The sequence below is a fragment of the Carlito syrichta genome, unplaced genomic scaffold, assembly GCF_000164805.1.
Source record: "Carlito syrichta isolate Samal-C Ts95f unplaced genomic scaffold, Tarsius_syrichta-2.0.1 Scaffold303965, whole genome shotgun sequence".
Classification (NCBI taxonomy): Eukaryota; Metazoa; Chordata; class Mammalia; order Primates; family Tarsiidae; genus Carlito; species Carlito syrichta.
In genome coordinates this window covers 337,629-358,941 of record NW_007248061.1, presented here as the reverse complement: position 1 = coordinate 358,941, position 21,313 = coordinate 337,629, and the positions used below count along the sequence as shown (strand labels likewise).

The window sequence follows — 21,313 nt, the reverse complement described above, 5'->3', positions numbered from 1 at the left end:
ACCCTTGGATTTAAGTTCTCCTTCCATCTCCCCAAAATTTTAGTATTATATGATATTCTGATAAGTCGAGAAACAGAACATGCAGTAATTAGGAACCCTAAACCAGAGAATGCTTTATATCTGGAGCAACAATATTACCATTTTAGAGTATTCCTTTTTTTATAGTATATGTGTATGTGTCCCCTTCTTATACATACATACACACGTGCGCACACACACACATTATAATTTTCTGTCGGTCATTTATTGGTTCTTCTCCTAAACTAATTAATATGCAGGCTGGTATTTTTATCTTCACTAAAATAAAATAAAATAAATATAATACCACATGTGCCATATATGTGTGTATATTATACATACATATTTAAATACATTCTTCATATATATAACTTATAAAATAGCTAATTCATTTTCTTTCATTGACTCACCAGACCTTACCCACACGACTGCATAAAAGAATAAAGAGCTACACATCCAGAACATCTAATCAATTCCATTTTTAAGGTTTTTGAGGAAAAAAAGGAGCAAAGATTTCCCTTAATAGATTTGGACTGCTGACATGTAGCACAATGCAGACCTTTCCTGGGCATTCACTAATTTCAAAATATATAGTCTGAATTTCTTAGGCCAGTGCTAAAAACTGGTCCCGTAACCGCTTTAAACACAACTGTATGTAATTAAATTTTTTTCTTAAAAAATAACAGCTTTATTAAGGTATAACTGATAGACAAAACTGCCCATATATAATGTGTACAATTTGATGAGTTTGGACCTATGCATACACCGTGAAACCACTGCCACAATTAGGAATAGACATAAATCCATCACCTATATGTTTCCTTGTGCGTCTTTGGTTTTTGTTTCTTTGTCTGCTTATCATTATTGTAAGAACATTAACATGAGATCTATCCTCTTAGGAAAGTTTTAAGTGTACAATACAGTATTGTTAACCATAGGCATGACGGTGTCTGGCAGACCTCTAGAACTTATTCACTTTGTGTAGTTAAAACTTCCATTGTCTAAACCAACCTAACACTTTGCACCTTTCTTTCAGAAGAACCTGGCTACGTGTCCCCATGCTCCTTCCTCTTCCCTGTCACTGAGGGAAAGAGGAAGAAGAGAGAAAGAATTCTGGTCATCTTCTGCTCAATCTTATTACCTCTCTCTATCCCTCGTCACTTTCTCACAGAACAGTTGGTTAAGCATTTCACCATAATAAATATTCTTACATGAACTTCCAACAGTTTTGTGTATATTTGTGAACATAGTCACCTATATATTCAATTTGATACCACTAATTGCGGATTAAAACACATATTTAATAAGAGTTATAAATCAATAAGACCTTACCACAGTGTGTCATCAAATCTTCATGGAAATCCAATAGTTGGTCACGTATTTCTTCAGGACATGGACATTCACTTTTGTTATCCTTAAAATTGAGAAGCATATTAATCTGAAAGGTGGAAAAATAAGAAAGAGGAAGAATGAGAGAGAAAAGAAAGGTACATTCAAGAACGGCACAGAAAGAATCATAAAATAAAAGATATTCAATGTTTTTTAATGTTCATAGATTATTGTTCAACAGGTGACAAAATCACTACCTATCATTCAATCCAATCTGTATCACAAAATAAACCAAATGATTCAAACCTTAACAAGTTGGTGGATTTATGTCTATTCCTAATCCAACTAGTATCACAAAATTAATCAAATAACCCAAAACTTAAGAGTCCTATAATGTTGCTTCCTCTTTCTCAATTCCACATATGTTGAACTCTTGTGTACTTTTAGAATCCTTAACTAAGAGATTTAAATGCTATTGTTAAAAAATATTTTATTCTGCTGAACCTAAATCTTCATTCATAACTAGCTAACATCTATACTTATCAGAGTATTTAAAAGAACCCTTTGAGAAGGATACAGCTGCAATAAAGAAGGAAAAATCAAAATATAAATCAAAATGAATACAGGCTGAGTATCCCTCATCAAAAATGCTTGGGACCAGAAGTGCTTCAAATTTTTAAATTCGGAAACAAAGTTGTCTCTTGGTTTGTGGGGGACAGATTCTAGGAGCCACCCTCCTGCCTTCCACCATAGACACCAAAATCTGTGGGTACTCAAGTCCCTTAAATAAAATGGCATTGAAATTTCATACAATCTATGCACTTCCTGTATACTTTAAATAATCTCTAGATTACCTATAATACCTATTACAATGCCTACACGTCACTTTAGTCCCATGGATTTAACACAGTACTCAGTGCACAGGAAATTCAAGTTTTGCTTTTTAGAATTTTGTGGATTTTTTTTTTTCTTTTCCAACTAGTTTCAATCTACAGTAGGTTGAATCCATGGATGAGGAACCCAGGAATATGGAGGGCTGAGTGTATTTGCATACACATAATGAAATACCTTGGGGATGGATCCCAAGTATAAACACAAAATTCACTTATGTTTTATGGACTTATATTTCACTTATGTTTTATATGCCTTACACACATAGGTTGAAGGTATTTTTATGCATAAAATAAAGTTTATATTAAGTACTTATGTGTAGAATTTTCCACTTGTGGCATCATGCTAGTGCTCAAAAAGCTTCAGAAGCCGGGCTCGGTGGCTCAGCCTGTAATCCCGCGCCTTTGGGAGGCTGAGGTGAGTGGATTGTCTGAGCCCGCGGGTTCAAGACCCGCCTGGGCAGCAAGACCTCATCTCTACAATAAATCAAAAAATCAGCTGGGCGTGGTAGCACATGCCTGTAATTCCGCCTACTCGGAAGGCTGAGAAGGAAGGATCGCCGGAGCCCAGCAGGTCGAGGCTGCGGTGGCCGGGAGCGGCCACTGCACTCCAGTCTGGGCGAGAGTGAGACTCCAAATCAAAAAAAAAAAAAAAAAAAAAAGTTTCAGATTTTGGAGCTTTTCAGATTTCAGATTTTCCAATTAGGGATGTTCAATCTTTATACAGGATAACTACACTGTTGTTAACATTAAAGTTCCAATTAAACTAAATAAAACTTCTATTTGTTTTAGCTTTAAAAGTAATAACATTAAATTATTAAATTTATGAATGAAAGATGCTTTCCCATAATTGTCCTTTAGAAAATTATTTTGTTATCTTTTTGCAGTTTTTTAAATGTCTTTTTTGATAAACTTTAATTTGGAGTTAATTGTAGATTCACATGCTATTGTAAGAAACAACATAAAGAGACCTCACATACCCTTTACCCAATTCCTTCAATAGTAACATTTTGCAAAATTGTGTTGTAATATCACAATCAGGATAGCAACAACGAAGCAGTCAACATATAGAACAATTCCTTTGCCTCAGAGAATCCCTCTGTTACCCTTTTATGATTACACCCCCTTGAGAGAGGAGATAGCTAGAGAAAAGCTAGGCAGACAGACAGGGTGGGTCCCCTGTAACAAGGTAGCGAACTTCCAGCAGGCCTCTCCAGCTTATACACTCCCATTGGTAAATAAGCTCCCTAAGAGCCTATCAAGCTAGAGCTTAAGTACTCATTGCTGGAATGGAAAAACAACCAATCAGCTCATTGCCTTGTGGCCTACCACCTGCTGATTGGTCCTTAGTACTGACCAACCAGCAAAGCTAGTGCTGACCCATCAGCTCCCAGCTAGTGCTAGCCAATGGGCTAGGTCTTAGGGTTACATAAGCACCAGGGTCCAGCCCCAAACTAGCACACTCCTCGGTTCTCCTCCCACTGTGGGTGCTTTTCTGTCCTCTCAATAAATCCTGCTGTCTCAGTTTTCCGGCCATCTGTCCCTCATTCCTCCTGAGCACGAGACAAGAACCCTGACCTGAAGAGCTGTGCATCCCGGAGGCTGGCTTACCAGTCCACAGAGCCAGCTGAACTGGGAGAGCTGTAGCAGAAGGCAGGACTCTGAAGTTGAGACATTTTTGGGAGCTGCAACATTTTCAGGGCTTGGCTTGGCCTACCAGCCCATTAGAGCCAGCACTCCTGAGGAGGGCGAGGCTTGCCAGCCCATCAAGTTGACCCTCTCTGGGGCTTGGTTGGCTGACCCATTGAGCTGATAGTCTCAAAGCCCAGGTTGACCTGAAAAATCCGTGTGACCCTGTCCTTCCTGTCTGTCTCTAATGTTTCCATCTCTGTTTTTGTAATTTCAAGAATGTTATAAAAATAGAATCATATAGTATGTATGTTTGTATTCCCATATAATCCTTTTTAAAAGGATATTTATTTAATTGACAATATTAATTGTATGTATTTATGTATGGTGTACCATGTGATGCTTTGATATATGTATACATTGTGGAAAGATTAAGATAATTAACATATTCATTACCTCACCTACTTATCTGTGTGTGTGTGTGTGTGTGTGCGCGCGCGCGCACATGTGTAAGTGTGGTGAGAACAAAAATCCAATATCATTCCTTTGATGTCACCAGGATCTGTAGTAATGTCTCATTTCATTCCTGATATGAGTAATTTTGTCATCTCTCTTTTTGTCAGTCTTTTTAGAAGTTTATCTATTTTATTTTATTTATTTATTTATTTTTTTGAGTTGGAGTCTCACTCTGTCGCCCAGACTGGAGTGCAGTGGCCGCTCCCAGCCACCGCAGGCTCAACCTGCCGGGCTCTGGCGATCCTTCCGCCTTAGCCTTCCGAGTAGCCGGAATTACAGGCGCGCGCTAACACGCCCGGCTAATTTTTTGATTTTACTGTAGAGATGAGGTCTCGCCTGCCCAGGCGGGTCTCAAACCCGCGGGCTCAGGCAATCCACTCACCTCAGCCTCCCAAAGGCGTGGGATTACAGGCTGAGCCACCAAGCCCGGCCTTATTTTATTTATCTTTTTAAAATAACCAGCTAACCAGCTTTGGATTCACTGTTTTGTAAAAACATTGGCCTGTTTTGGTTTCATTGATTTCTGCTCTTATTTATGTGAGGGAGTTCTTTCTGACTGCTGAGTTTATTTTACTCTTTGTATACTAAATTCTTGAGGTGGCAGCTTATATGATTAATTTTAGTGTTTTCCTTTTTTTTTTTAAATGTAAGCATTTAGCATTATAAATTTCCCAGTCAGTACTGCTTTAGCTATAGCACAAATTTATATATGTGAAATGTTCAATTGCTTTTGGTTTAATGGACTTTTTAATTTCCCTTGAGACTCCTCAAACCTCAGACTATTTAGTGTGTCAGACTCCTCAAACTTCAGACTCTTTGCTTGGTGTCTAAGAGTTTGGAGATCTACTTATCTTCTGTTACTGATTTCTAATTTAATTTCAATGTGGTCAAAAAAATCTGCATGATTTCACTTTTTAAAAAATTGTTGAGGTTATTTTATGTCTCAGAATCTGATCCATCTTTGCAAATGTTTCACAGATACTTGATGAGTGTGGATTCTGTTGTTGGGTGGAGTATTTTATATGTCAGTAGATCCTACTGGTTGTTGATTGTGTTGAGTTTTCCTGTAGTCTAGCTGATTTAAGTGTTTAGTTATCCTATCAATTATTGAGAGAGGAGTATTGCAATCACCAATGAAATTTATGGATTTGTCTATTTCTCCCTTCAGTTCTATTATTTTGGGCTTCACATATCTTGTTGCTCTATTGTTCAATGGGTATACATTTGTCTTCATTGTGAAGTGACCCTTTACCATTATGTACTGTTTCTGTCTCCTTGACAATTGTCTGCTCTGAAGTCAATTTTGTGTGATATAGTCACTCCTACTTTCTTTGGATTATTTTTTTCCTACTTCTTTCTTCAACCTTTCCTTTTCAACCTATGCGTATCATTATATTTGAAGTAAGTTTCTCATAGGCAGCATATAGATGAATTGAGTTTTTAAAATTCACCCTACCGATTTCTATCTTATAATTGTATATTACATTATTTACATTCATGTAATTATTCATATTCTCTGAATTAAGTCTGTCACATTTTACTTGTCATTTTGTTTGTTCTATTTGATGTATTTTGCCTGATACTGAGGGTTACTTGAACAATTTTTAGAATCCCATTTTGACTTATCCATGGTATTTCTCAGTCTATCTCTTTGCATAGTGTTCTTGGTGGTTACTCTGGATATAACTTTATATATACATAATTTAAATAGTCTACCGGTATCAACATTTTAACAGTTTGAGTGAAATGTAAAAACTTTATTTCCCTGTACATCTCTTTATTGTCTTCTATTTATAATATAATTGTCTTAAATATTCCTTATACATACACTCAGAACCATATCAGACAGTTTTATAATTTTTGCTTCAGCCATCAAATATAATTTAGAAAACTCCAGAGGAGAAGAAAAGTGCATTGTATTTACCCATATTTTAACACTTTCCGTTGTTCTTTCTTCCTTCCCAATTTTCTAAATTTCCTTCTTTTGTCATTTTCTTTCTGTTTAAAAGACTTTTTTCAACATTCTTTTAGGGTAGATCTGCAGCAATCAAACTCTCATAATTTCCTGTCATTTAAAAATGTCTTACACTCCCCTTCAGGATATTTTCATGGCATATGGAAGTCTAGGTTGACAGTCCTTTTCTTTTAGCACATGAAAAATTTGTACCACTTTCTTCTGGCCTCTCCATGCTTTCTGATAAGAAATCTACTGATCCTCAGTGATTTTTTCCCTTTGTAGGCAAAGTATCATTTCTTTTAAGACTTTGTCTTTAATTTTCAGAAATTTGACTATGATGCTTCTTGGTATAGATTTCTTTGGGTTAATCCTTTGCAGGACTTACTCACCTTTTTGAATCTCTAGCTTCATATCTTTTGCTGAATTTGAAGTTTTCAGCAATTATTTCTTTAGGTTTCCCTCTTTGGTCTATCCTCTGAGTCCAGTGTCACAAACGTGAGGTCTTTGTTTATATTCACACTCGTCCTCGAAGTTCTGCTTATTTTTTTCAGTCTATTTTTTCTCTCTTCTTCAACTGGGGTAGTTTTTATTGTTCTCTCTTCAGTTCACTGCTTCTTTCCTCTGCCCCCTCCATTCTGCTATTTAGTCCATTCACTGAGATTTTAAAATTTCAGTCACTGCATTTTTCAGATTTACAATTTCCATTTGGTTCTTCTTTATCTCTTTCATTTCTGTGATGAGGCTTTCTATTTTTTTCTCCACTTTGAAGCATGTTATGATGGTTGCTTTCAAAGCTTTGTCAGATAATTTTAATATCGCTGTCATCTCAGTGTTGATGTTTGCTGATTATCTTTTTTCATTCTAGTGTTTCCTGGTTCTTGGTATAAGTGATTTTTAATTCAGATTGAAATCTGTATATTTTGAGTCTTGTATTACGAGCTCTAATCTTAGTTAAACCTCTGTTTTAGCTGGCTTCCTCTGGAACCATCCATCAGGAGAAGGCTTAAGGTACCTCACTATGGCCAGGTGGGAGGGAAAGTTCATTTCCCCACTCAGCCTCCTTGGACACTCGGAGGAAGAAGGTGACCTTGTTACTGCTGGACAGGGGGAGGAGTTGTGGGTTCCCCACTAAACCTGCAGTGATACCACCCTTTCTGGAAAGCGTACGAGTGCCTTGTTACTTTTCTTTCCATGGATTCTATCGACACTTTGTAAGGGATACGCCTGTTATCATTCAGTCGGACAAAAGGCCCAGTGCTCTCCTCCACTGGGAGGAGACATAGCCTGGTGAGGGTATAAGTCATGATTTCCCAGCTAACCTGTGCTGAGTGAGAGTAGGGCACATATTTCTGGGGTTTTGGCTAGTGTAGTGGAGCTATGATCTAAAAAATTTCTGTTCTTACTAAGCAGCCCCTTTCCTGATTCTTTGGCCAGAAAGAGCAGGTTTTGTTGCGGCTTTTCTTGTCTATGCTTGTTGGTGTTTCCCAGTTGCTGGCTTCTTTGGCTCCAAATCTGGGATAGATGAGGCAAAAAGAAAACCCAGGGAACTCACCACCATGTCGTTCCTTGGGTCTCAAGTTCCGTAGCCAACCTCTCTCTTCTCTCTTTCAGAGTCTTCTTATGTTGTCTTATATGTAATGTCCAGGGTTTTAGTTGTACTTAGAAGGAAGAATAGGGAAAAGCACATGTACTCCATCTATCCAGAAGCAGAAGTCTCCCGACAGTAGTTTAACAGACCGAGTTAATCTGGAAGAGGCTGGACTTGTTCTCTGCTCAATAAATGCTGTTTATAGCAATAAAAAAAATATTCCATGTCTCTTCCCTCAAATAAATTACATTCTGGTGAGAGAATAAATTCTGTAATTAACCCCTAAACACATTCTGAGCTAACTAGGATACACTGAGGATAAGTAAGGGAACTATATCAAAAAAGACATCTCTGAGCGACATCATTTTAACCATCACCGTTATATCTTGGTAATTCCCCACACTCTGAGTCCCACCACAAGGTAGATTCCAGAAAATTCACATCCCCAAACTAGGTCATTCTCAGATTCAGGGCTGTCACCTTGGTTCTGCTATATCTTAAGAAGATCCAGATTTGTAGGCGAACAATGAGAGGAAGAACCACAAACAGGGTGATCAATCTTCCGGCAAGCGAGGTGGCAGAAACATTTGATATTTTATAGGCAACCCAAATAGAAAGCTTCTAGAATTAAGCCCTAGATATCAAGGGGTGATAAAGACCCATCTTTAGTTGAATCTTGTGCCTATTTGCAAAACTTCAGACTGGCATCCTAATTTTCTCAAGGATTCTGTGATATACTTGATATCTTTTTATAAGTACCTCTTTTGTTTAAACTAACCAAATGGATGTTTTTGGTGAAACTAAGAATACCAACTAAATTAATCTGACTAATTTAAACAGAATAGGAAGAAATAAAAAACACTTGCAACTTAGGATATAATTTTGCAATGTGCAGATCCTGAATGAACTAAAAACCAAAATAAAATGGAAGAATTTTCATTTCATTCTTGCTTGTACCTGTTCTTGAGGTGGTGATCTAAATTCCTTTGTTTTCCTGGCTGTGAGTGCCGCTGACATGTTTAAGGCTTGCATGACTTCATTATATCGGAAGCGTTGATTGTCTTGGAGCTTAGCGACAAAGTCATCTGAAAAGGCTACAATGGCTTCTATCCGGTGCCGGACCTGGCAGTCACAGAGGTATTGAAGCAGCAGGCACATCTGAGGAAAGGATTAAAAAGTCACCAAATTTAATATCTGAATTCTTATTAGTTAATGTATAGCAAATCATAATTAGTGGTCAATGTGCCTGGTTGCCTATTCTTCCTCCTTAGAAACGAAATCCTCATTTTGTGTAGGCAGCAAAGAGCTCCATCCCAGGAGATAAAACATAATTTGTCTAAGTCAAAATGGAAAATATATGTCCCTTCAGTGAACACCTACTCTCCTGGCCTTTCTTTCAGGCCACAGGTGCTATGGTTAATGATATATATAAGGAGAGGTTTGCTAAGAGTCTTCTAGGAAAGATTTTTCATCATTAATAACAGACTAGAATGTCCATCTTTCAAAATGAGCATAACTGGGTTATGACATGATCACTGGAGGAAAAACAAGGTGACACAACTGAGGGAGAAAACCACAGGCTGAGGATACCAAGGAAGAAAGATACTAAGATCTGGGTCCCCGATGACATCACTGAGCTACTGCAGCAGTTCCAAAACTTCAAACTTAAGTTTGAAAATTAAGCAGTGAATGCTTGCTTATTCATCAAATGGTTAGTTGGTTATTCTCTTACTGAAAGTCAAAAGGATTTTTACCTGAGACAGTGTACTGGTAAAACATGCGTGAAAGAGAATGCTCTGTCAAGTTTTGAAACAGATGCACATATGCTCAATACTAATTGTGATATAAATACAGGGCAGAATGTAAGAGGACTTTAAAATCCTATATGTCACCATCCATGATATAATCATTTCAGTGTTGGCTCTGAAGTAGCCCCAGTGTCCATGCCTCTTTCTCCATCTCCTTTGGCCTACCCTGGTCTGAGCACAGACCCCGAGAGTCTGGACCAGCATGACAGTTCCTGACTAGCCAGATGCTGGACCTGCTCTCTTTCACCACATATGTTTTCCTCTCAGTAGCAACACTGGCTTTTTCCTGCCTCAGAATCTTTGCCAGGCTATTTGTTTGGTGTGGACAGCTCCTGGAACACCAAGCCTCCCTCCCTCTTCTTTGCACCTACTGAGCTCAGCTCTTCAATCTGACCTCAGCTGAAAAGTCTCCAAGGGGCTGTTCCTTACCTTTCTAACAGGAATCCAGTTTAAATTTTTTCTTCTAATAATCCATTATTTTTTTCTGTGCATTTAGTGCAATTAGCAATAAGATACTTTAAAAGAAATGCATAAATGAGTGTGTATTTCCCCAGAGACTGTGAGCGTCTGGAAGGCAGGGCTCACATGTGTTTCCTTCTCCCAGCACCAAGTGCATGGCCCAGAGAAAGACTTCAGTCAATGAAGGATTGAAGAGCAAAAAGACAGTCAATGATGCTAATATCAGTTTGACTCTAATAAACAGAAGGGGCATTAAGGAAGAATCCTGCAGATGTCTTAATGACCAAAAGGCAGGTAATGTCTTTAATGCCTTAGAAACAAACTAAGGGGGAAAAATCTACATGAGAATGGGCACATCTACTGGTGAACAAGCATTCCCAGGTTGGCAAAAGTGGAGGTGCGGCTAGAAAGGGGTATTTGCTGCCTTATATTTCAGGCATTCCAACATAATGAAGGAGAAATGCATCTTTAGGAGCAGGAAGAGAGATAAAAGGAAACTGCTAATAAATAGGAAGCAGAAGAATAGAAGGCTGGTTATTTTTATGAAGAACTACCACTATACAGAACCACAAGCAAATATACCCATGCACACACACACATAACGAGACAAAGGCAAATTTCAATGTATTCATACTTAGCAAATCTGAAACTCACTCAAGTCACTTTTTCTGGTTACCTGCAGTTTAACTGGCTCTGGCAGTTTCATTTGGAGCAGGCCTTCCTTGGGCCTTTGACCCCCTTTGGCTTCTTCCTCAACAGCTCCTTCCAGCTTCGGGTCTTCCACACTAAGCTCTTTCTCCAGAGGGTCACTCTCCTCCTCCGGAGTGGCAGCTTCTTTAAATACACTGGGCTCAATCAACTGCAAGATGTGCTTCAAGTCCTCATTGTGAAAGATGCCCATGATCAGCAGGGTATAGAAAAGTTTGATGAGAGGTACGAAGAGGAATTCAGTGGTCCCCCCAACTGGGTCCCGGGCATGAAGACTGCCTTCTTTCACAGCTTCTGTCAGCATCTGTATAGTTTTGGCCTTGAGGATGTCCAGTGGGAACTCTGGACTGTACTGGTAGCACTCATTACTAATGCTCACAAAACTGGGGGAGGAAAACTGCATCCGTGGCCTGAGGGAAGTGCTGAGGCCAATCCCCGGGAGGCCATGCTTCTTGTTCTCATCAGGGAAAAGGGTGATGCTCTTTGTCTCCTCTGTCATGGGTACAATGAACTCATTGTTCATCATGAGTCTGGCAGTGGCATAGGAACTCAGGTGGATGTCAATCAGCAGGTCGTAGTAGCCGGTGCGCAGCAAACCAGGCATGTACTTGTTCTCAATGGCATAGAGGAGCTGAGGTTCATCCACATGGCTGCACAGGGCATGGGCTACCCGGTGGTTCCCAAGAGCACAGACGGCCGAGTAGAGGCGGAGAGTGTGATAGTGAAATTTCAGCAATTCCTCCTGCTCTGTCAACTCTAAGATGTCAACAGATCTGTAGAAGGGAGAAGGACAGGAGGAACAACACTGGAAATGGATAATTTTTAAAACTCTGAACCAGAGGAGAAATTTGTATACATTGTAAATTTCAGTTAGGGGACCTGACACTGCAGGTTGAACATCCCTCATCCGAAATGCTTGGGACCACAAGAGTTTTGGATTTTAGATTTTTTCAGATTTTGGGATATTTGCATTATATTTATTGGTCGAGCATGTCAAATCAGAAAATAAATACAAAATGCTTCAATGGGCAGGACTCACTTTGAAGGTCATGTCAGCACTCAAAAGGTTTCTGATTTTAGAGCATTTCAGATTTGGGATTTTGGGATTTGGTATGCCCAACCTGCATCTTTTTCTTTTAATGTTCTTTGATGTGTTTAATGGTTGCATAGTTTTTTTAAACATCACTTGTAGATGTTTGCCAAGTTTTCTTCTACAGAGAATTTGACATTCACTTAGGATCTCCTTGGTCCTCTACTGTACCAAGGCTCTGGGCACCTCTTTTTGATACCTGGGATTTCCCTCCTTTCAGAATTTGAGAACTCTTTGGAAAATGTCTAATCTCCTTTTTCAACTGCCTAATCTGGTTCAAGAAGCCAGAAACCTTTGCTTAGGCTAGGCTGCCCTTGTTTCTGCCCTAGGATTACGGTACTATTAATAGCTCAACTCGTCAGAAGTAGGTGAACAGAGCACTGATTCCTCTGACACAATTCTCCCTCTTGTGCATTCCTCACAGACCCAAACATCTCCTGCCAGAGCTGCCCTAGCTTGTACCCAGGTATTCACAACTCATGAAACAAACACTGTTAATGATATTTTCTACTTAGCGAAATAAAGAGCACCAGAAATTTCTAGTAGAGTCAGAGTTTACACTGGGCTCTTAACTCAGGTCATTTTGCTTCTACCACATATCACACTCTTTCCATGCACAAAACCTAAAACATACGGCCAGACTATGCCTAAAGTCAAGACATTCCCTTTAAAGCACATAGTTCTCTTGGGTGCACTGATGTTTTCTAAATTATACAGATTGTTCACAGGTGACACTGCAGCATTAAAAGAACGTTGATATAGTTATAATCCAAGCTCATTCATCCATCTAGAAAGGTGCCCTTAGTGAGACTTAGTACTTCCATTCATGACAGCAAGGATGAAAACAGTGCCTAAAAGAGTACCTAGCACACAGTAGGTGCTGAGCTTTGTCATCGAACTTAGGTATGCCACCATCCTATCCATGCCCATCTACCCTATAATTGCTTTCCAAGTCACAGGCATTCTATTAAAAACCACCGTGCCTTGATGATGCAGAGCAGTTCTAGTCTTACCTCTCAACTCTTAGAATCAGAAGCTTCATGTATTACAAACGAAAAGCAAATAATTACTCTCAGGTGGCATGAAGCTTCCAGGAACCCACACAACTGCTGGGCTCAGACGCTAATACTCAGTTCTTGGAAAGGAATAATCACGCAAGTTTCCCCCATTAACCCATATAGTGTAGTGGGCAATGACTCCCTTGTCTTAGCTGAGTTCTTCATTTCCCAAGAAAATTATAATCCTACCCATCAGCCTGGCTGATGGTCAGTATATACATAGATCTGTTCATCGTAGCAACACAGAATGTCCGTACTCAAACAAGCTAGTCTACTGTCAAATTTCTCTAAAGATGTTCGTTGCTAGAAGTAACACATAAGAACACAATGGTCTGCATTGTTACTGCACTGTCCAAACCATTCATTCCCCTCACATCATGACACCATGTTCTTTTCTTTAAAATAAAACCCTTCAAGGGTTTCATGCTACTACAGCATGAAACCCTTGAAGGGAAGGTCATGTCTGTTTTTTTTTGCCATTTTATAGTCAGTGACAGAAATACAGTGGGAACTAAATCATGAATGAGGAAAGAAGTCCAAGGGAGGTGATGCCATCTATATGTTTCTCTCTTACAACTTTTACACTCAGGTCAAGGGAAATCAAGGTATTCGCTTACACTAAATTAGTTTGTCTTCTCACACCAACCCTTCGTAGAATTACTCATGTTATAATGAACTATGGCTTGAACTCAAAGATAGCAAAAGAAACAACTCATTATTTTATTCAAGGGCAATACCAAAGGTATCAGCTGGTACCTTTCTAGCATTGCTATAGATTGCATTATTGTCCTCAACCACCTTCCTTCTTTCCTGCAGATGGAGTAATCTTACCTGTCCTACTTATTTTGGACTTGAGCACTTGGCATGTTTTGGTCAATAAACTGTAAGTAGACATAACATCTGCTATAACCACAAAGAAACTCTCAGAGAGCTTACTATCCAGTTGAGGAGGGAAACTATCCCCAATTCCAAAATAGAGTAAATTAAATTATAAACTGTGATAGGTGCAAAGTATGTACTGATATCATATACTACCATTGCAAACTTTAAAATAGTAATGATGGCTACTTGGAAGGCTGAGGCAGAAGGAGCACCAGTGCCCAGCAGGTTGACGCTGGGGTGGCTGTGAGTGTGCCACACTCTAGCCTGGGCAACAGAGTGAGACTCCAACTCAAAAAAAAAAAAATATTAATGACTTGACACGTCATTGGGCATCAGGTTCTTCTCGGCCAATAGTTAATACTTCCCTTTTGGAATCTGGATTTTGAAACTCATCATATTTTTCTTTGGCTACTAGAAAGCATGAAACCAATGTGGGCCCTAACTTGACTATGTATCAGCCTTAGCCCCAGTTTTATTATTTTTCTAACTTAATCTTTTCTACAATTTGATTTCAACTATACTCTTTTATACACTCATGTTCATATATTTTGGAAAACTGCCTCAAGCCTTTTATGAACTTTAGTGAGAGTTTAAATTATCCACTCAGTTACATATAAATGTATCGTAGGCAATTAACATAAATTTTATAATTTATATTATCAAGATGGATACTTACGTTGGGTTTCTGATTACGGCATGCCAATTTTTAATTTTTTTTAAAATCTGGGTCTCACCCTGTTGCCCAAACTGCTGTACAGTGGCATAATCACAGTTTACCACAGCCTCGACTTCCTGGGCCCAGGTGATGTTTCAGCCTCCACCTTCTGAGTAGCTGGGACCATGGCAGGCATTACCATGCCCAGCTACTCAGGAAGTGGAGGAAGAAACATTTTTTTTTTTAGTAGAGATGAGGTCTCACCAAGAGGGGGAGCTCCCTACCAAAAAAAACAGGAATATCTTTTGGAGGACAGGCCCCTTGTAGAACTCATGGAGTTTGGTTGATATCAATCAAAATTTTTATCTGCAAATTTTGAGACGCTTGCATCACAACATACAAAGTAAACACCCCAAGTTATGGCAAACAAGTGACTGGTTCTTCTACCAGGAAATGCATCTATCCATACCATGCTGAGTCATTTAGCAGTTTTTGACCAAAATAGCATGAACCCCCTTCCCCACCCACACTGTTCACCAGATCCTGCTCCCAAGGAACTTATTTTTTCCCCCAGTGAAAAAAGTCCTCAAAGGGAAATATTTTGCCGACATGGAAGAAGTGAAACAAAAAATGGCAGAATCACTAAAAGGCATCCAAACTGATGAGTTCAAAAACTATTTTGAGCAGTGGAAAAACATCTCATGAAGTGTATTGCATTAAATGAAGAGTACTTTGAAGGTGACTGAAGTATAAACATGTAAGAACAAAGACACAATTTTTAAATAAATAAAGTCCAGTTTATTTTGTGTTTCCCCTCACATGTTGCCTAGGCTGCTCTTCAACTCCTGGGCTCAAGCAATCCTCTCGCCTTGGTTTCTCAAAGTGTTCAGATTATGGGCTTGAGCCACTGCGCACAGCCAACATGCCAAATGTTAAATTATAATGTTAAAATTCTCTTAGTAGAGAGAGAACACTTTCGCTCATAAATAAAAATTCCTTCCCAAATGTTATGTTTCTTTTGATTATTCAGTATTTTTAAAAAATCATCAGATGTAAAATTTCAATAAAATTTTTCTCACAAAAAATAAGTATGAAATTAAAATCAAACCTAATTATTTCAAGATTAAATATTTAAAGACATCTTGCCAATTATTTCATGCAAAAATATTTAATGCATGAAAATAATTTACTTGGCCAGATTAATTTTTTTGAATTTCCTTTTTAAAAAAATTTGCATCGAGATGTAATTTACATACCATACGATTTATCTATTAAAATATATAATTTGATTGTCTTTGTATATTAACAAAGTTGTGCAACCATAACTGTAAACGAAGTTTAGAACACTCTCAGCACTCTGAAAAGAAACTTAGTACCTATCTGCAGTCACGCTTCGGTTCTACCCCCAGACCAAGGTAACTACTAATCTAATTTCTGTCTAAGATTTGTCTATTATGAACTTTTCATGTAAATGGAATCTTGAAAAATGTGATCTTCTGTGACTGGCTTCTTTCACTTACTATAATGTTTTGAAGGTTCTTCCATTTTGTAGCGTGTATCAGTACTTCATTCCTTTTTATTGCCAAATAATATTGTATAGATATATCACATTTTATTTATTGATTAATCAATTGGTGAACATCTGGGATGTTCCCGGTCTTTGACCATTGTGAATAATGCCTCTATGAACATTTTTATACACGTTTTCGTGTGGACATGTCTTCATTTCTTTTAGATATATCTGAGGAACACAATTGCTAAACCACATGGCAATGCTATAATTTAACTTTCTGAGGAATGACAAACTCTTTTCCAAAGCATAGGTTAAATGTTAAAGGTACTAAAATCAAATAAAAATGCCAACCATATCTGAAGGCATAAAAATGGACATAACTCCTACAATCATTTTAAGATTAAAGACTTAAAAGAAACATATAAATATGTTTATCTTTGCATTGCTTTCACATATTTTCCCTCAGTTTATGACTGAACATTTTTATGGTATTTTGGGAGGAAAATTTTGGTCCAAAATGTAGAAACCTAGTTCCTTATTTATAAGACTGCTTAAAACAAATCCCTGCAATTTAATTGCTTATCACATGGAAAAAGTGAAAATCATAAACAAAGATACCTTTGAGTATTTACTATACTTTGTTATTACTATTACTGTGTAGAATGCATATAAGCTTGTTTCCAAGGCATTTGCAATCTTTTAATATATTCTTTCATTCATTTCTCTTAGTCTTGATTTTTCACATCTATAAAAGGAAGGGTTGAACTAAGTGATTCTTCCATAGTACCTCACAATTTTCGTGCTCTGCTAAGTCGTAAGTCAGACTGCAGTTGCAAATCAGAATTTTTATCTGCTGTTATCATTCTAAGTAAAACAAAAATGAGAAGAAACCACACACTATCATGTGGCATCTTCAACTGCTGTATTATCACTTTTTCAGTAACAAAGTGGGTTGAGAAGTAGATTTAAACTTGGAATATGCAGAATAATGACTCCATTGCCAAAAGAAATGAGATCTTCTCAGAGATCTCACTTTGTTTCTCTAGCACCACCCCAGAAGCCATGGGCAGCAGTCTAATTGCAAGCATCAGAATCTGATAGTCTAATTCCATTCCAAATAGACAGTTCAGGGTGCACATGGCTGACCTGTTTTCCTCAGGGATATGAAGAGACATGAACTGCAGAGGATCCAAACACTGCACCAGCCAGCCTTGGCGTTCACTTATTCGAGAGACATCGACCTTCAAAAACTGGTTGGGCATTCTGCTCCATAGGACATGTGACAGGAACTGCACGTGGAGGCGCGGGGGACACTGTGGCACAGGGTTTTTGTGCTCACTCTTGAATAATCCCGCCGAGAGAGGCATCACATTCTAGGGGACAGAGAAGCAGAAAAAGAATGCATTTAGAATATCCGTTGTGGTTCATAAAGTAATGACTAGCATTCTGCACAAAAAAGAGACAGTGGATGTTAAGATAGGCTATGAGTCAAGCAAAGTCAATACAAGAAATCATTGAAATTAGGTTGAAAAGCTCCTGAGAGGACAAACCAGAAATAATATTATGAGAGAAAATACAACTTTGGGGCAGGCAGACAGGTTTTAGGATGGCTCTTTGCCACATCAATAACGCAAGTGCAACCAAGCATAGCCACATATTATCCATATATATAATTTTTTTTTTTTAAACCAGGCTGGGTCCTTCAGGGAAACCTGGAATGTCTTTAAGGGACTTTCAGTGCCAAATTTCCTGAACAAGAGATAGGTCAGATCCTCTTGGCTCTCTCATTGCCTGTCCTCTGTCATCTACCTCAACCTTACACCACCCCCTCCCTAGCTATTCCAGACATATTTTGACAGATAAACTGGATTTCCAACCAAGAAAATTGAATTTGTTAGACATCAACTAATGTAATCTATTTCTCCTCCACCGCAAATATCATCTTCAGACATCCTTCATTCTTTCTGTCTGGTCTCAGGGAAAGAAAGGTCTCTACTTCGCCCAAAGCTTGTGCATTCATGATCTTGATACCACCCCTGCCTGCCTCTTCTGGGATATGAAAACAATTGCCTCACATTTCTACATGACCTTCAGTCTCTCCTTCTGCACTAGAGCTCTCTCAGCTGTTTTTTCTAAGACTGCCTCTTCCTCAAACTGCTTTTCCTTCTACCAACAGATAAAAAAAAGTCAAGCACTGTTTTAGGCACTGAGAATATGCCGATAAATAAAACAAACTAAGCTAACTCCTGCCTTCATATAGCTTCCAGTTTTCTCATTGAAGACATAAAATAAACAAAATCAGTAGGTAAACCAAATGGTATATTCGAAGAGATGTCACAGAGTAGGGGTCAGAAGAGAGTAGAAAACCAGAAGAGAGTAAAAACCAAAAACAGGGCAGCCATTTTAAACAAGCTGGTCAGAATGGGTGTCATTAACAAGATGACCTTTAAAGATGTAGTGAAAAAGAGCCCTATGGATGTTTGGGAGAAGAAACTTCGACGCAGAGAAGACAGTTCAAAGAAGCTGCAGAAGAAGTCTGCCTGGCAAGTTTGTGGAGGATAAAATGCCAGTGTGGCTGGAATGAAATGAAAAGAGGGGAAAACAGGAAGAGGTGAAGTCAGAGAGCTCATGGGACATAGACCATTTTAGGGACTCAGGGTCATTGTAAGACTTCTGATTTTTATTCTCAGGAAAAGAGGGTTTACGGAGTTTTGAGCAGTGGAATGATCCGACGTGACTAATGGTTTAAAGCAGTGATAATCACTCAATTGTTGTATGCTAGATAGATGGACAAGGATGAACTAAGGGAAACCTATTAGGAGACTAAACCGGACTCATTCAGGAGAGAAACAATAGTGACTGGAGATCAGTGTGGTGACTGGGAGTAGCAATGGTGACAGAATTCAGAAAGTGGAAGATTTCCTGGGGATGGACCTGGGATGTGGAATGTCAGAGTTTTCGGCCTGAGCCACTAGGCTCGCTAGGACCTGAAATGGGGAAGACAGCAGGTCAAACAGGTGAGGAGGAGGGGTGGTGACGGTCAGCAGTCCAGTGTAGACACATTCAACTTGTGATATCTATTACCATCCAAATGGAAATGTCATTCAACAGCTGAATAGACCAGTCAGGGTTCTGGGAAACTACCACTTTTTGTCAAATTTCATAAAAAGAAAAAAAAAATCCATGTAAATGCATCGCCCCCTTTCTCTCACTTCCAATCTTGAATTCACTGTAACATGGCTTCTCTCACCATTTTGCTAAAATTCTTCTGATCATCAAAGCCCTCCTAATTAACAACAGCTAGGGATTTCCTTAGTCCAAGCGGCACTAGGCTACCTGTGGCATCTACTGTCTAATGTTGCCCATTCCTATTTGGAAAATTTCCTCCTCACTTGGCTTCCAGTAAGATATCTCTCTCAGTTCTCCTACATTCCTGACAGTTTTGTCCTCAACTTTCCACAAAAATTTCCCTTCCTTAGTTGATACAACCAGATTATCTCCTCAGTCATCTTCTTTTCTCACTCTACATCAGGGGTCCTCAAACTTTTAAAACAGGGGGCCAGTTCACTGTCCCTCATACCGTTGGAGGGGCGGACTATAGTTTTAAAAAAAACTATGAACAAATTCCTATGCACACTGCACATATCTTATTTTGAAGTGAAAAAACAAAACGGGAACAAATACAATATTTAAAATGAAGAACAAGTAAAGTTAAATCAACAAACTTACCAGTATTTCAGTGGGAACTATGGGCCTGCTGTTGGCTAATGAGATGGTCAATGTCCGCTTCCATATTTGTCACTGCTAGTCGTAACAAGTTAAGGCGGCAAAAACACCCGGCGGGCCGGATAAATGTCCTCGGCGGGCCGCATGTGGCCCGCGGGCCGTAGTTTGAGGACCCCTGCTCTACATCCATGCTCATATAGTTCATTCATTCTCAAAGATGAATTGTAATTGATTCCTTATTCTCCAGTATACCTCTTTTTTGAGCAAAATTGTGCATATATATGTACATATGTGTTTACATATGTACGCATTTATGCTTATGTATGGTGTGTTATTCATAAATGTATTGAGCAGATACCATGTTTAAGGTATTGTTCAAGATTTTTTAATGATATTATTTTAATTTCATAAACCAGATATGGTGAATCCCATTTTTACAGAGACAGAAACGAAGCTCACACAGTCCAAGAGGCATAGCCAAGGTCATCAAGCCGGCCTGGAAAAAGTATCTACTAGGTTCACCCTCAACTTTCCAACTGCAAAATTAAATTCAATACATTTTCCTGAATTTCAACAAGCTTTTCTATTTTTGCTTTAGTATTCCCAAGGGGCCCACATTTTTAAAATGTAAATTAATTGGTTCTTCACCTCTCTGAGATCCCGAATCCAATTCGACAATTTCTATTTATCCAATTCATTGTCAAAATCCTATTAACGTCTTATATTAAACATTTTCTCATTTATCTCTCTACTATGGCTTTCATGACTCTTCAATCCTTCAGTGCTATTGTCTATTCTTGATCTTCTTTACTTCCACTTAAGTAACAACATATGTTTCCAAAACAAGTTTCATTATTCTCAATTCCCTTCTTCAAGTTTCCAATGGATTACCTCTGTTTGTGTGACAGCTACTACTACTTAGCATGGCACACAAGACCTTAACTTGGACTTCGTCTACCTTTTATCCACCTTAATGTCTAGACACATTCTGGAAGAAATCCTTGGTTACAGTCAAACTGAATGACTTTATCTTCAGGACCTCTACTCTTACATATTTTTGCTTCTTCGCATCCTTTTCCTATAATGCCCTCTCCTAATAAATGTGCCCCAAGAGCTCTTATTTTTTACAGTTAGTAATCTTATTTTAGCTTTGCCTGATCCAACCCACTCAACGTAGATGTTCTTTCATTTATATCCCAGAGAACTTTATACATGGCACTATTCTAGGTGACATGGTTTTAGGTTTTTAAGTCCATTCACTACTGGCTTACCTTGAGTATTACTGCACTGCAGGTAATTTGGCATTGTTGGGTCTGTATAGGGCTAGCTTTATTGAATAACATACATTAGATGACCAAAGAGAAACTCTTTCTAATTAATTGTTACGGTAGTGACCTGAGCTTTTCAAACATGGCTACCTTTTATTGAAAGAATAATTTTTTTTTTTTTTTTTTGAGTTGGAGTCTCACTCTGTCGCCCAGACTGGA

At 38.5% G+C, this 21,313-nt stretch overlaps 1 protein-coding gene across 1 annotated transcript in view; it reads right to left on the bottom strand.

The window, feature by feature from the left end:
* RYR2 (ryanodine receptor 2) overlaps positions 1-21,313 on the bottom strand; it is a gene marked incomplete at its 3' end in the record, with an annotated part of 448,211 nt that overhangs the window by 99,486 nt on the left and 327,412 nt on the right. Inside the window, exons 36-39 of the mRNA XM_008059232.1 lie at positions 17,247-17,473; positions 10,871-11,675; positions 8,885-9,085; positions 1,351-1,456 (exon numbers count right to left, since the gene is read on the bottom strand). Coding sequence (XP_008057423.1) covers positions 1,351-1,456; positions 8,885-9,085; positions 10,871-11,675; positions 17,247-17,473 — 1,339 coding nt within the window. The remainder of the gene's footprint in view (positions 1-1,350; positions 1,457-8,884; positions 9,086-10,870; positions 11,676-17,246; positions 17,474-21,313) is intronic.